The following is a 15,974-nucleotide window of genomic DNA, read 5'->3' as shown; positions in this document are numbered from 1 at the left end:
TCATCTTATCTCTTATCATAAAACTTTCTATGATATCGTCTGAATATCATTGTGTTTCAAAGAATCTATTACTCATTTCATCATCAGAGTTGACATCATTTATGAAGTCATCATCAAAGTACCAGGGAGGACAAATAATCAATAAATACCTATCGGCTTTTGAAATCGAAGACTAATAAGTCAATAGTAATCAACAAAGCTCATTGAAAGTTGAAGCCATTTTGAAGTTTCCTATTGACCATCAACTGCTTTCAATTTGATTAGATCAATGAATGTTCAATGAGTAGACTAAAGTTCTCACGATTGTTTAAGTTATCAAAAGCATAAGATGAAGCTTCCAGTAAGTTTCCAGTTAAGGGAGCATATTTGTGTTTTTACCTGCTGCTTCCATTATAACATTGTAAATAAATTAATAGACTTACCGTAAACTGTGAATACAAATGTAGATTTTTAAAAGTTTTTGGTGGAAAGCCATTTCTGTTTCATACCCAGAATGTAAGTAACAAACCTGGGTATAATTATTGAGATTGTAGCCTACTACTTTTATCTCTATCGATCAGAGAAAATTGTAGCCAATGGCAGAGAGCAACGATCTAAACAAGCATTTAACTAAGCAGAAATGCTAGTCGTGGAAGTTTATTGTTAGGTTGAATAAGATTTTTTGTTTGATTTCCAAGTGACTACGATTTACGATGAAATTATTGAATAGAACTACCATTTCTCAATGAAATACTCATCAATATTCGAATCCTGCTTGATTAATGTATAAATAAATGAATAAATTTATGATCACATTTATGATCAATGTCAGTTATAATTTGGGAATGATATATACTGATCGAGAAAATCAATTACACAATCAAGAACCATTTAACGTTATCTGGAAGAATGTGGGAATCTAGTATTATAGTAACCAATAAACAAGATGATAGCTTCAAAACTTGATTTTATCTCGTCAGAGAAAGTCCAGTATTATAGTAGCCAATAAACATGACTATCTCTCCAAAACTTGAATTTCCTTGTCAGAGAAAATATTATTACTTAAATAAAGCAATTCGATATAACATTCGCTAAAAAAGTACACATCCGAAATCGATCTGTGGTGGCGAAAGTAGATGTTATGACCAAGTTTTCATAGATTCTTTTGAAACTTGTGTATTGCTGAACCAAGCCAAGGCTCAGAGATGAAAGTCGCAAGTTATGCAGTGCTGGGTGAGTGCTGGTTGCTGGTAGTGGTAGGGTGTATAAATGCGGTCGTCATGACAACGCAAACTCGTTCCTCCCCTCGCAAACAGAAAACGATAAGCAAGTCGGCAGCACAGCACAGCGACGGTCTACATACTTTTCCTCAAATGAAAACTACAAGCAGCCGAAACTTCTCGGCTCGAAAAAACTACTCAAGGGAAAGTTTTCCTCCATGAATAATATTGCATAGTTCGTAGTCCAACTGCCCTCGAATGATATCGAGATCTCGACTAACTTGTGAAGCAAAGGTGTACAGAGTTTCATCTTTATTCAATGATTCATCGCTGATGAGTTTCGCCTTTTCAATGAATAATATTCAATAAAGGTTCAGTTTTTGTTCATATAGAACAATAGCCTTCCCATTGGATTATATTATCAACTTGAGATGTGAGTGTATCAAATCATTGAATATGATGAAATTATCAATAATCCAATGAATGCTCGATTTTCATTCTAATACAACATATCATCAGTACAATGATAGAATTTTCATCTAATACAACATAGAAAAAAATATGATCTCGGATTGATAGAAGAATATGAGCTATATTCACTGGTACCAACATTAACTCTCTTATCATCGCTCATTTGTTGAGCATGAATCAAAAGTTTTCTGTAAAAAAAAAAAACAAAATTGAAATTGAAGAGAGGATAATTTAGTATAAAATCAATGTGACTCACCCTTGATTTGGGAGTTTGCTTCAGTCCAATGGCTGGCTGACTCCTGTTGCTCTGAAAGAATAAAAATAAAATAATTAATTTAGTTCAATAAAAATGTATTGAAAATTGCAAATGAAATTTGTTTGATAAATTTCAATCATCTTGATTAATGGAAATAAAATTATTAACATTGGCTCAATTTATTATAATGGATGGAATTCCAATAGATTTCCGATAAGAAAGTTGTTGGTGATTTTTTGTAAAAGATTTTGGTTTTCATTCTTTGATAATCGTTAAAAATGTATCTAATGACAATGAGCAATCTCTTTTTTCAATTTCCTCTTTTCCGTTCCAGACGTTTTGCTACCTTTTTATATACTGTTTTCTGTTTCTTCATCATAATCTTCACTACAGGGATAAGGTTTATTGATTAACTTGTTCCGGTACCCATCTCTTTCTTGGCTTCCCTACATCTCTTTTTTTAGGACTATAGTTTTGCACTTCAAGGGGCATTCTTCCAGGTGGCATTCTATCCAAATGACTGCACCAGTTGCGCCTATTTTGTATAATTATTTCATTCTGTTTCTTTAAAATGTTTATTTTAGATAACTTCATGGAAATTTCAGAGGCATTCAAAAACATTGCTGGAACCAAATCAATAGCTTTGTATAATGATTATTCCTCACAGAATGGTAGGAACAGAACGGTCAGATCGAAGTTTAGCTTTCAGTGTAGGTTGCGCTCGCGATCAACCTTCATGTAACACAAACACATTGCTAAGAATGGGAGTATATAGAACGGGCTCTAGCACGATGAAATCCAAATGTTTTTATCATTGCCAGCTGGTTAGTGGCATCGATCGAAGCCGAAAGCTGAACCGCGACCCTTTCGTTCTGTTCGCACCTTCACAGTTACCCCAATATAATTTATCTATTACTACTTGCACCTGCGTTGTCATATAATTCTCATCCATATACATTATTCTACATATCTGATTACTCGTATGTGATCAATCTCTAATGTTTCAATCTCTCCAATCTCTGATTGATAAACATTACAATTAAATGATCTTTCAGCAACTACACTCATCTAGTCAAACCCCAGTGAAGCTAGTAATCAGTTTGTCAACTCAGTTACTTGTTCCTTTCGAATCAAGCAAATATAATTTACATAACTTACAATATTTGTACTACACCCGAATAATCGGTTCCATAACACTATTCATGTTGCTCAGAATCAGTTTGAAATGAATAATAAATGAGGTTAATCATCACCCTGTGACTACTGCCATCTTTTGACAGAATCCAGAACTATTAGCCTACTTTCGGCTATGAACAATCAGATGAAAGTGAGCGGAGCTAGAAGTCTTCAAGCTAGGTGCCAGTCTGTGATTGTCCAGTTTTATTGTACAATATTATTCAATTCTATCTTATCTATTAATTTTTATGATCAATCCGGACTCTATTCTTTCGTATATCACTCTCATAAGAATGTGAGTTACAAGTTGCAAGTAAGTTCTAGCAGAGACTAATAATGCAATAATTAATGGTATCTCTTCTGTATGGTTTCAGGAGAACAAACCATCTTTAACCATTTTTTTCCAAACATTATACACTCGCCAGAATAAGGATTGAAATTGGGCTTTGCAATAATTTCCATTGTTTCACTTGTGAGTGAGTGAATAGTGAGATAATAATATGATGACAAGTATAACCATGCGCTTGGCGCGATTCGAGCTCACGACTGTCCAGTTCAGGCATCAATTTATCAAAGGCTGATAGCGCCTTATGTCACTGAGCTTTTTTTCTCAACATGCGAGTTTCACGGAAGGATCAGGAACGTTACTGATAAGTTGGAGATAAGGTACTAGAAAAGAGAATGATAGTTCAAAGATTCTATCAGTGACAGAGACCTTCCTGTTAAGGATTCCCGATCAACAAATAGTCAAACGAATATGCCATTATCATTAACATATCTGTGTTTTTTGGTGGAAATAAAATAAATAAGTCCAAGACGGACCTTTATCCATGGTTCACAATCGATTTAAGATGAAGTAATGACCATTGATGCGTGACATTCTTTCTAAGTTGAATGAAATTAAGTTTCTCGATTGGCAATAGTTTTGTAACCATTCCATACAGAAGTTTTTCAGTTTCTGCTGTTCGAGCAGGCTGAATCAGAACCGCGTTGAATTAATTAAACAAAGTGATTTAGGTGAGCAAGCAACTAATTACTAAGCTCTACCGCAAGCACCTGATTCTCCACCCACACCAGATTAGTTATGTAACAGAAACAGCTATCTAGCCACTAGGCGACCCATCTACCCTGTCAAGCCTTCTCCATGGAGCATGGACAGACACATGGACAGGCGAAAACCAACAACGCTCATGCACTCGCAAACACCATCATTGCACCACATGTCAGTTTCACGCACACTCACCCACTCGCTAAACGCTCACTCATTGCACTCTCAACAAAACAAACATTTTATTCCGAAAAAAAATCAAATTATGATGCATATGCGAGGAGCAATATCGTCGGGAAAAGGGATTTTCGGTTTAATTCATTTAAACCACTACCAGATAGACCTCCAAGAGCAGAGTAGCAATCATTTTAATACTCAGCTACAGAAGGAGATGGTCATGATCGATCAACCTGGAGGTGATTTGTTATGTGCGGCCAAGTATCAACTTGGGTACAGATGGTCTTGGGACTAAGTAAGAGCAAAGAGGATCGGTAGTGAATAGAAACTTCTATTCATATTCTCTTTGGTAACAGTAAGTAATAATATTCGAAGAATAGCTGTGATATGATATAATCACAGTAGAAGCGCTAAATCTATTGTGAGGTACCACAGTGGATCGGAACCCTCCTAGAACTGAATAAAGTACTTCTTATTCTCTTCTCTACCACAATTACTAGTTCGTTGTCATGTACAGCTTTACCCTTCTGAGAAATAAATAGATTCATTCTCTCATTACCCACGCATACGCCAACGAGGCCTGTGGGCACCATTCTAATGAAAAAAGGACGAAACTCGAGTATTTTCCAGCTTCAGAGATAGATTTAGAAATTCAACCTTCGGGCTATTTGGATTTTGAAGCTGTCGCTACAAGTTGAAGCACTATTCATCAACATTTTAAGAGACTTCCACCTCAACCCTTACCATTCTCTTTACGACTATACCTATTCAAACAGACGAGAAGTTTATTTTGGATTCAACTCAATGGTAATGATAGATCTAATCATAGTGGATTAGAATTTCGTAAACTAATGAGAGACTTGTGTTGAAATGACATTAATTGAACTCTGCATTAATTAATTGAGTTTTGATTGAGACTTGAACTTTCATTATGATCCTGTTTCCTTATTCATATTGCACTCGTGCAATTAGTCAAAATAACAGACATTCAAATAGTATCTATTCTTTTGATAATATTTGAAGAATGGGAGATTTCAAGTCCTATCTCCTATCATAGTTCATTTACAAGCCTGAAGATTTTATTTAAAAATCCAAATTTTTAATTTATTCTGAAAAAGACGATTGATAAAGCTTAATGATGTTACAAAAATGGTTCAATAATATAAGATCTTTCGAGAAATGTATATTTGTAAGGTGTGGGTACACTTGTTACTTGATAAATAAGTCATCAGCCAAGAACACTTAATTCTCTTGGTATAGTCCTTTCAGTTCGAATGGAATTTGTTCACACATTAGAATAATTCTCGAAGAGACCACAATAGAGAGGCATTGGTTTGAAAGTAACCTAAAATATTAAATTCAGCTAAATTATAATCAATCATTGTGATTCCTACATGATGTATTCAAAAATGAAGTTTTTTTCATGGATTATTCCTCCATATACTGTATTTCTCATAGTGGTAGTGCATCATTATTCTGGGATAATCTAGACTTTTAATGAAATAAATCAAGTTGCTTGAAGAACTGGAATACAGAACTTGAAAACTGGATAATTCATCAAAAAAGATTTTCAAGATCAAGGAATTGAAACGATCAGACGATAGTCACTGATAAGAATCAAACCAGTCATTGATAAGTTAATTAATTTAATTGTTCAATAAGGTCTTGAATTGTTTGAGCTGTTCGAACGTCATGAATATACATGGTCGCAATCTTCGAAATCGCACAATGGCAATGCTGACTTGCTGACTGCTATACAACTGGTGTAGTTTTGAATAATTGATTGTGAATGATGCTGTCTGGAGAACGTTGTCGCCGGCTCCATTGGCTGATGTCAGCGTTTTGTATTTTTGACAGAGTGACAGATTACAAGCTGTGTCTCTCATCCCTTCGTCCCGCGTCATTATCAACACGATCCAATAACTCAGCCATAGCAAACTGCGAATGGGGAATTCTTTCTTTTATACATGTAGCCTAATATCAAGAAATAAACCTTGTTTCTTATATTATTTTGAAAATATTCTTATATTCTCTGAAATACTCATTATTCTGAAGAAGCATTCCAATGATAGTTTTGGAGAACTATTATCTGAATCTTCAACGCTGTTGAAGTCCCAATGAATAGCACACATTTAGCCACCTGACAGATGAACCTAGATCTTCTATTACAGCGTTGCCAATTCGTTGGGCATGACACCAGAGTTTATCATCGTGATAAAACTGTGAGGCGGATGAATGTACAGTTTTACGTGGTTTCCAAATCAACAGAAAATGATTTTGTTTCAGAAGCTCTTGGTGTCTTGGGTTTGTAATTGTCTTCTAATCCACTTGCTGATTGACGTGTGGAATCTGCACTCATTCACCATTCCTGAGGAAGATGCAGTAGGATACGTTTATTTTTTTAATGATTGACAGAACCTGTTACTTCTATTAATTTCGAGGGCATAACTTATACTTAAAGTTATTGTTGAAAATCGAATATTATAGAAAGAGAACTGGAGCTTTCAAGATTGGCACTTTCAGAACCACCATGAGACGACTTAGAAGTTCATGGTATTCCTAATCTCTAATTGTCATCGAGGTGACTTGCAATCTCAGAGTATGCATATATTAAGGTTATTGCTTTCAATGAAATATCTACTAGAGGAAATATTTTTTCAAATTTCTTATATTGATAGAGAATTTGAAAATATTATAACTTACTTGTGGTGGACACAGCTGTATATGGGGATAGCCGGATCTGTTAGCCTGTGCAGAAGCGGTAGCGGCGGCGGCGGCTATGTCATCACACAAACTTGTCTGGTTCGGATAGGGTTTGGCGCGGGGGGGTTTCCTCGCGTCCTCATTGGAATGGTGCTTGGCCGCGGCGCCACCTCCAGCCCCCATACCGTCTTCGGCTAGAGCAAACGTTACTCGGGGCGATTTACCGAACGAACTCCTAGCCGAACCTGTCGTTGAGGACGATCTCGATAAGTCCGAACACTGTCTAGCAAATGCGGCTGTTAGTTCCTCCACAGAAAACGTACGTTTACCAGTGTCAACTTTTGCGGTTGGTGCAATGGTATGATGTCCGCAGTTGCACGTTGATCTGGGACGTCCGTTGGTTTGTGTCTGTGGCTGTTTACTGAAATCCTCTTTCAACGAGCTTTCAAGTGATGTGTGTCCACTATTTCGTGTCCTATTCAAGTATTTTTCACCCTTATATCGACCGATTCGAGAGAGCGTTGAATAGCCAGACACCTGATGCAGTTCTTCCTCGTATGTCTCCCCAGATGAGTATCCACAATCCGGGAATCGACCAGTTCTAGTCAATGTCCGGCTGTCTACACTTGTACCTCTCTGTCTGATCCTCCTATGAGCCGAAGTCTCCTGGTAGCTGCTATCACTTGACGAGCCCAAAGAGTCCCACAGTCCACGTACAGAACAAGATATGCTACAAGTACGATCGTAGCCTACTGATAACTTAGAGTCAGATAGATTTCCAAGTGACTGCCGCCTGAATTCTGCCTGAATTTGCTTCTTAGCAGGCCTTGGACATGGCTTTGCTACTACTCCAAGTGCTTCAGCAGCACTGATTTTTGATTTATTTGATGCAAAAGAGGCAGGTGAGGATGAGCGACTAGTTGTTCTTGAGCTAGGTCTACTGCAAGGCAAACTCTCTGTGCCTGCTGGTGCTAGTGTCTGCTTCTGGACGGGCCTCCCTTTCGGAATCGGTTCTACTTTACTGCTAGATTTCTCTGTTGAATCACTCTCGTCTCCAATTGAGCTATGTCTGCTGCTATTGCTACTAACTTCTACTATTTTTGGTGTTGGGACTTTCTTTACAGGAGAATCTATAGCTCTCACCCAAATATCAGCTGTTGCTCCTTCTTCAGAAGAAGAACTCTCTGGATCGGGAGGGATTCCCTCATCAAATGGTGACTCGGAATTCAATAACAAAACAGGAGGAGGTGATGGTTGAACAACGGGAGCTGGAGGTAACTGATCAACTTTGATTGGTAATGATAGTGACGATTGTCTTTCCAATCTATTAATTTCTTCAACAATTGATGTCACAGATGGTGTTGGTGGCTCTGCTTTAGCAGCTGGCACAAATGGTGTAACTAGTGTTTCTGCTTTGGCTACAGTAGTTGGTACAAATGGTGATACTGATGGAGCTGCTTCTGTTGTTGGTGTTGATTCTACAGATTTTGTTGCTTCTACTGGCAATGGCGATGACACTGACGATGATCGAGATACTACTCGCACAGATGATACTTCACTCAGCACTTCATTCTGTCTCTGCCAAACTTCATTACAACTTTTTTGTGGAGTCTCCTCTTGTGTGATTTGTTCTTGAGGATACGAATAATTATCAGCTTGTTTTTCTTCTTTTACTTCTTGTTTGATGGAATCCACAGGATTAGTGTCTACTTCATTCAATGCAGCAACACTCTCAGGAGTGGTTTCTGTTGTGCCATTGCATGTGACGGGGGACTTATTGGACGAGTGATGACTAAGCGGTTGGGAGACAGGGTCTCGTTTAACCGGTGGTGGTGGAACAGTGGTTAGTCGAGTGAGTTCGCCCCTCTTGGGAGGCAAAGGAGGTTTGGGCTTTTGTCGAGGAGGTGGCTGAGCCCCCGGGACGGACACAGTGCGCGGAGGCACTACAGGAGGCAGCACCTGAACCCCCCCACGCGGAAACTGAGGCGGCGGTGTTTGTCGCTCGTCAGGCACGGCTGGTTGGTGTTTGTTAAGTCCAAAGGAGGCGCCAAAAGGGCCGTTGCCGTTGTTGTACGGGTACCAGGCAGTATTCTCTAAAGAAGCGGGGTTTTGCTTGGGTGCGTCGTGGTCGGAGGTGGAGACACGGTTTTGCATGCCGGCCGTAGCGAGCTGTGGAGGTTGGCCAGGGTGCGCCAGCCTAGCCAGCTGCGAGCTGCGGGACCTGGCGCTGTCCGACTCATCCGCCCGCAGGGGCAGACCGCCCACGCCTGGAAACCACACTTTGGACACCACTCACCACTACAAACAAACTACAACACTACTCACATCTCAGCACTCACTGACAACACTGTTCACATAGCAGTCGATCGTCGCGATTGAGGTTAAACGCGCAGGCTACCGTAAACAAATAATGTCCTAGTTGTGAGCCGACTGAACCGAGCCAGGGAACGTCGCGACGCCGTTCGATCGAACCCCGGACGTCGTCTGCGTCGACTCCAGCCACACCCCACCCACCACTACCACCCCAAACCATCCAATCCTCCCCGCCACTCGTCCCACGGTGGCGGCAAGCATGCATTATTTCTTATCAATCGCCTGTGCAGGCAAACATCACTCGCCTTCAGGTTATTAGCTTTCTTTCAAATTCAATTCTCTCCCGGTTGTCAGGTGGGTTATGGAGAGTGCTTCCACTGAATTACGTAATCAGGGGCTGAAGGATACTGTTTTGTCAGCTTAGAAAATGAAGTACGGAGTTCAGAGGCTTTAAATGTTGATGGATTCCAATTTGTTTCAAACGTTGTTAGGGATAGTATCTCGAACGTTATTGTATATAATGAGAGATACAGATGTAATAAAGGATTATTATTGAATCAATTTTCTTATGTGAAAAAGATGCATTATAAAATGAATTGGAGTAATATTCATTTTTTTAAAAATATTTCCATTTTTAATTGCAAATGTTTGGATAGTTTTATTGTTTAGAGAAAGAGAAAGAGCCAAAGACAACGTGGAGTCATTTTTTAATCATTTCTCTGTGGAGGAAACGTGTCAGCCAGAGATTCAATTCCTTCACAAAATAATCTATGGTGTAGGGCGAGTATTGTTGAGTGGGGAGTTATATTTCATTAAATTATCAGTTCGTTTCCATTTGAAATAATGTTATCAGTAGCTTTCACCAAAATATCTGTCATGTTATAGAGTGATTATCATCATCGAGTTGATTTTGTATTTGAGAGCTATCAAATGGATCGATATTCGAGGTTTCAGTTTACAAGATTGATTGATAATGATGTAACAACCGAGAATAGGATCTCCAATTGTGTATTGACAATTTACAGTCGTTTTCATTCAATAATGTATATTTGACAAAACATCAGCTCCACAACAACATTGAAATTTTCCCAAGCCTTCCAACCTTGTGCATGAATGAATACGAGAATCTCTATTGTCATTGTTCATCATTATAATCACTTTTCATGCTAATAATAGTATTAGTAAATGGTTATCATCTTGGTCATAGTATTCTATTGATGAACTACAAATAAACTTGATTGTCTTACCTTTCCAGAGCCTCTGGTCTTGGAGTTTCGCAGTGCGCCCATTGCATGGTGCCTGTACTCCTTGTCTAGGTGATCATGTTGAGCTTGAATTTTCCTGCAACAGTTAAAAAAAAATTCAATGAGTCTCAACATCAAGTACAGATAATCCAAAATAGTCATTTCAATGCAGCCAAAATCATTGAATTAATATGAATCAGTTTTGAGTGATAGTCAATGGAAAGTTTCAAAATTTATCAGGAGTTCTATAACTCTATTCTATGACTTCCAAGCTGAGTTTAAATTCAACTCTTGGTTGAGATCTCTATAACTTGAAAGTATGTACCAAAATGCTTTTATCAGTCAAAAGATTGCCGGATATTTTCCAAGTTTGTAAGCGGAATCATTCCAAATAAGAATCACAATAATTATTTTCAATGAATGCATATTTATTTCTCGGTTCCATATTCTCAGTGTCTTATACTGTACTGAGATTCTGATACCATGTGGTATTGCAGCAGTTCATTACAATATCAGAATTGAAATATACGAATACTGTACATACATACAATATTCATAATAGCATTTCGACTCTTAAATCGTGAGAATGAGCGATGAAATTTCAATTTACTCTTCAGAGGGCCATCAAATAACTTATTAACATTACATAATTCCATACTGTATAGAACTTATTTGGAAGTACGTACCAAAGACTGAGCGAGTTTACCTAGTCTCAATCAAAATTGAGGTCTACTCCTTTCAGATGTATTAGTTAGAAAACTAGCATTTGAAACATAGTTATCAATTAATCAATAATTGATGATTGATTGATTGATAACTGTTCTAAATGTCAGTCAGGGGCCCTCTCCTAGAACGGCTATTTTATCAAACATTCTGTATTATTCATGGAACTCTATGGTGAATTCTACTCACTGATTCCTTCTTAATTCTTTATTTATTCTTACAATAAGTACCTACATCATTAAAATGATAGGAAGAGGAAAAATAACTCAACCTTGTACTATTCCTCTCAGGCACGGATCCAGGACCCTGACCTGTTGGGAAGGGGGTGATTGGGGTGGTCGTCCAGGGGACCCCCCGTTCGACTCCCCCCACAGCACGGAAAATTTTTGAAGTTTTTAATCGAAAACAGCATTTGAGAGCTTTATTTTTTGAAATTGATTGGATTTTTTAATTTGTTAATTTAAATGACAAGGTCATGTGTAATGTCAAATAATCGGCTACATTACACATAATACTTATTTCTTCAACTACAGTGGTAGTACAGCCACTATATACATTGGTGCTTGCATTTAATATTGTAGTTCTGATTTTTCAATATATTGTTTGGATACATTAGAGAAGTAGAACCAAGTATGGAAAATTCCCTTTGTGTAGATACACAGTGGCCCAAAAACCTCATATTTTCGGTTCATTTTCCAGTTACTAGTTATTTCCGCGAAATCCTGTAATCGATCAGGAGAATTTGCTCTTGGCTTTTATTTAGTTTATGAAATTCCTAATAAAATGAGATCATTCGGAACTTTCTATCTTCAATGAGTACTGAGTTACAATTTTTCAAAAATAAGTAAGATTTTAAGAAAAAATAATTTTTTATGATTTTAGTTTTCAATCTACACTATCTTTCAATTGTTGTCATTTAAAATAATGATTCAAGATTTTTTGAGAATAATTTTGTGCTCTACAGCGGGTTCAATCAAGCAGCAATCTCATATGGATTTCCAGGTAAACCTAACAACAATGATCCTTGTATTTTGGAAATCATCCAGGTGTTGGCTTCAATCATCATCAGCAATTCTATTGTCATAACATTAAGATTTCATACCATGATATACGTTCATTAGATCATCTTCAATGAGAATCACCCGTTAGATGCTCTTAATTTAGTGGAGAGGCGCGCATAAGGACACATCAAGAATCAAAATTTCAAACAATCATAACTTATGACACAATGATCAGATCTCAATGTCGGCTCAACAGCTCATTCATCTCGGCTCGTCAAAGCGGTTCAAAATCATGCATCATAAGTGGAATTCGATTAGGAAATAGACAATTCATTCTTGAGTGTACTTTAACCAGTATTTCGATTCACAAAAAATGACCAATTTCCATATTTAAAGCTGCGTATCTTGTGAAATACTTCGGATAAAATTTGTCCGAGTGTTGATATGGAAAAATATATTTTCTCTTTCCACTATAATGAAGAAAGCTTTCGATACCAGTATCATTAGAAAGTTACAGCCGATTTTAGTTTCTCATTCTTTTTGCTATTTTTCTGTTATTCAAGAGTCTCTAAAATGAGTCTGATACATCATAGAGACTCATGATTGATTTCAAATTGTAGACAATATCCCATCCTCTACGAGCTCAATCGCCCCAAATTCATTTTGAATTACTGATTCCTATCATAGAACCGTGAATATGAGGAAAGTATCTTAGATTTCTCGATTTTTTTTTAATGATCGAATCTTACATTACGATCATATTCTTCCGTTTACATCAACTGAAAGAGGAGAAAAAACTCAAATTCAAGATCAAGTTTTTTTATAATAATGGGTTACCGTTTCCCTGAAACGTATGGCTCTGAATTATTGGTACCTATTTTCTTTGTTTATTGAAATACCAGTTTGGGATAATTTTATATTCTTCGATTGAATTCGACTTATGATGCACTATTTTGAACCGTCTTGACGAGCCGAGAAGAATGAGCTGTGGTACAATGAGATCCAATCATCATGTTGAATCATCATTGATATTGAAATATAGTTTTTATTTTAGTTTTGATTCTCACATCAAAATAGTAGTTATTATTCATAGTTCATCATTCTCAACATTGAAATTAATTGATTAAACCTTTTTAGGTTCGTGGTACCTTTGTAGGTAGGTAGCAGTTTCCTACTTCTGTACTCCATTTTAAATTGCAATCTCAAATATGACTAAAATCACAAATATACATGACAACACACAAGTTCAAATACATGGCTACTCCTTATTATTACATTTTGGATTGAAACCACGCCATTTCAAATACATCGCTCAGATTATGAATAATAACTCATAGTGAGAAATAGAAAGCCATTTCGAGTGAAGTATCTGATTGTCAATCAGAACATTGACGTTGAGTGTCATTTGATGCTGATGAGTGAGAGAGGAAAAGAGAGAGAGAGAGTGAGAGAGAAAGACAGTGTGTGAGTGATGCTGCTATCTGATGTCGGGGTCAATTATGTCCCGAAATGAAGCGCTCTCTGATGTCGTGCCCTGAGAGCAGGGTTATGAGCAGTGAAATTGGTCATACTAAATTCATGAATCGTCTCTCACTCATTCCATCTTTCTTGGATTACACCAATTTCACGTTCCTCTCTCACTCTGCCCGATAAAAGGGCCATCGTCCACTCATATGTGTGTAGCTTTATGTGTCCATTAAAAGGCACCTTGCACCTGAATATTGAGAAACTGTGCGTCATCATAACATAACTCGTCTATGACTATTTCGTTCTTGACTTTTTATAGTTGGCAACAAGTGCTACACTATTTTATCAATAATGTTTTCCACATACAGATATTATATAAAAAAAATTGCTACTTACCCTCAACCCTCAAAGAGCTATTGAATTTAATCTTAGATCATTATTTAAATTTCATATGCTGTTGGTGTTATCAGCATGATGAGCCATCATTTACACCAATAGACCACTTCAATGAACAATAATTATTATCGAAAGGAAACAATTTGAATGGTCCGTGAGTTCAGAATGTGTTCTAGCTTAAAGTTATTGTACATTGTAGGCCTATACCTTGATAATGAAAAATCTTGCAGAGCTTGTGAGTGCTGTTATGAATGTTTTGAATCGATCCTAGATTATTGACCCAACAGTTTAAAGAGGCTGAAAGAAAATCTGAACGTCATTCCAAGTTTCGAATAGGCTGGCATAAGTTCAGAGTTAATGTGACTTGTGACCAACAGTTAATGAGTAATATGGCTTGTACTTGATGAGTTGAGTTTACTCCTGGCTCAGCAGTAAACTGAGTTCTGAACTTGTTCATCAGTGAGGATAGGAGCACGTGAAATTATTTGAGTTATCCATTTATCATAGTTCCAAAACAGAGCTGAAATATCTTTCTCACGCTCATCGCTCATGATTCTTGAGATGTTCAATACAATATCGGGCAAGTAAGTTTTGTCACTCAAGACTTAAAAGACTATAGTATGCTTTTCATTAATTAGAACCATTAAATCAACATTTTCAACTGAAAAATGATTCTCAACTATTTAGAACTCACTTTTTAGCTCATCTTAGCATTCTCAGTTCTGCATGAACCTTGAAAATATGAAATTGTTTCTCAACATAGAAACATTTACTTCTCAGCTCAGCATTCAGTACTACAGTACAGAATTCATTTGAACTAACTTTAAACGTTAAAATCCAATTAGACAGAAATCACCTATTATTTGTCAGTAGTTTACACATGCTACTCACGAAATGGCAGACAAGAGCTCCTGCTTCTGGTGTTCTTTGGCTTTGATGGATCCACCTTCAGCTAACGCAGCTTGCAGGTCCCGTTGCAGAACTGACAATTTTCGACGCTCTGCTTCCAAAAGAAGACTAGTAACCTGCAAAACACAAAATACCTTGATATAATGCGATTCAATATCATATACTATTAAACGAGCAACTTCTGTTTATATGTTTGAATGTTTAGATGTTTAGATGTTTAGATGTTTAGATGTTTATATGTTTGTATTTCACCGGATCTCGAAAACGGCTCTAACGATTATCACGAAATTCAGAACATAGGAGGTTTATAATACATATAAAGATTCGATTGCACTAAGTCTCATCACTGGGAAAACTCGCTGAAGGACATTAAAAGGATAATTATTATTCATCCTTGGAAAAACAGCTGATAATAACTATTTCGTCGTCTGATGGAAGTGAGTGAGCGAGTTCATGTGTGTGGGACTGTGTCAAAATTATGACTCAGCTGTTGAACTTTTGTAATCATTCAATCAGGTACTTAGTGCCGGTTGCAAAAAAGTCGGGTTATTTTCAATTCTAATTAATTCCAGTAGATCGATCTTTTTGAAATGGTCTTCTCTGATTTGGTTCACGTGAATTGGAACAGGATTAAAATTTAACCGGCTTTTGTGCAATTGGGCCTTTGTGAGGGAAATTTTTGCATTTTTCTGGGGAATAATCTCAATTTACTGTGATTAGATAGAACATTTCTGTATGAATGTTATTGTATTTCTTCTTCCGTAATAAAATTTTTATGCTTTTGTACTCCAGAGCGAAGCTCGGTCCCCGATATTGATATTCCATATTATCCGAATAGAATAGAATTGAATGTTATGTAATAATGACATTGAAAAGAGTTGGATTTGTTAT

General features: G+C 37.1%; 1 protein-coding gene across 6 annotated transcripts in view; it reads right to left on the bottom strand.

The window, feature by feature from the left end:
- Positions 1-15,974, bottom strand: part of LOC111063372 (ras-GEF domain-containing family member 1B) — a 224,660-nt gene that overhangs the window by 100,151 nt on the left and 108,535 nt on the right. For 4 of the 6 annotated variants that reach the window (XM_039419944.1, XM_039419946.1, XM_039419945.1 and 1 more), the window contains exons 3-5: positions 15,066-15,199; positions 10,591-10,684; positions 1,927-1,977 (exon numbers count right to left, since the gene is read on the bottom strand). In XM_039419944.1, the coding sequence (XP_039275878.1) occupies positions 1,927-1,977; positions 10,591-10,684; positions 15,066-15,199 (279 nt within the window). Of the gene's footprint in view, positions 1-1,926; positions 1,978-7,030; positions 9,475-10,590; positions 10,685-15,065; positions 15,200-15,974 lie in introns of those variants that run through there. The other 2 variants (XM_039419932.1, XM_039419933.1) reach the window with 1 other exon arrangement.

Source organism: Nilaparvata lugens, chromosome 2, assembly GCF_014356525.2.
Source record: "Nilaparvata lugens isolate BPH chromosome 2, ASM1435652v1, whole genome shotgun sequence".
NCBI classification, from domain to species: domain Eukaryota; kingdom Metazoa; phylum Arthropoda; class Insecta; order Hemiptera; family Delphacidae; genus Nilaparvata; species Nilaparvata lugens.
Note: the sequence above shows the minus strand (reverse complement) of the source record. Positions and strands in the feature narration are given on the sequence as shown.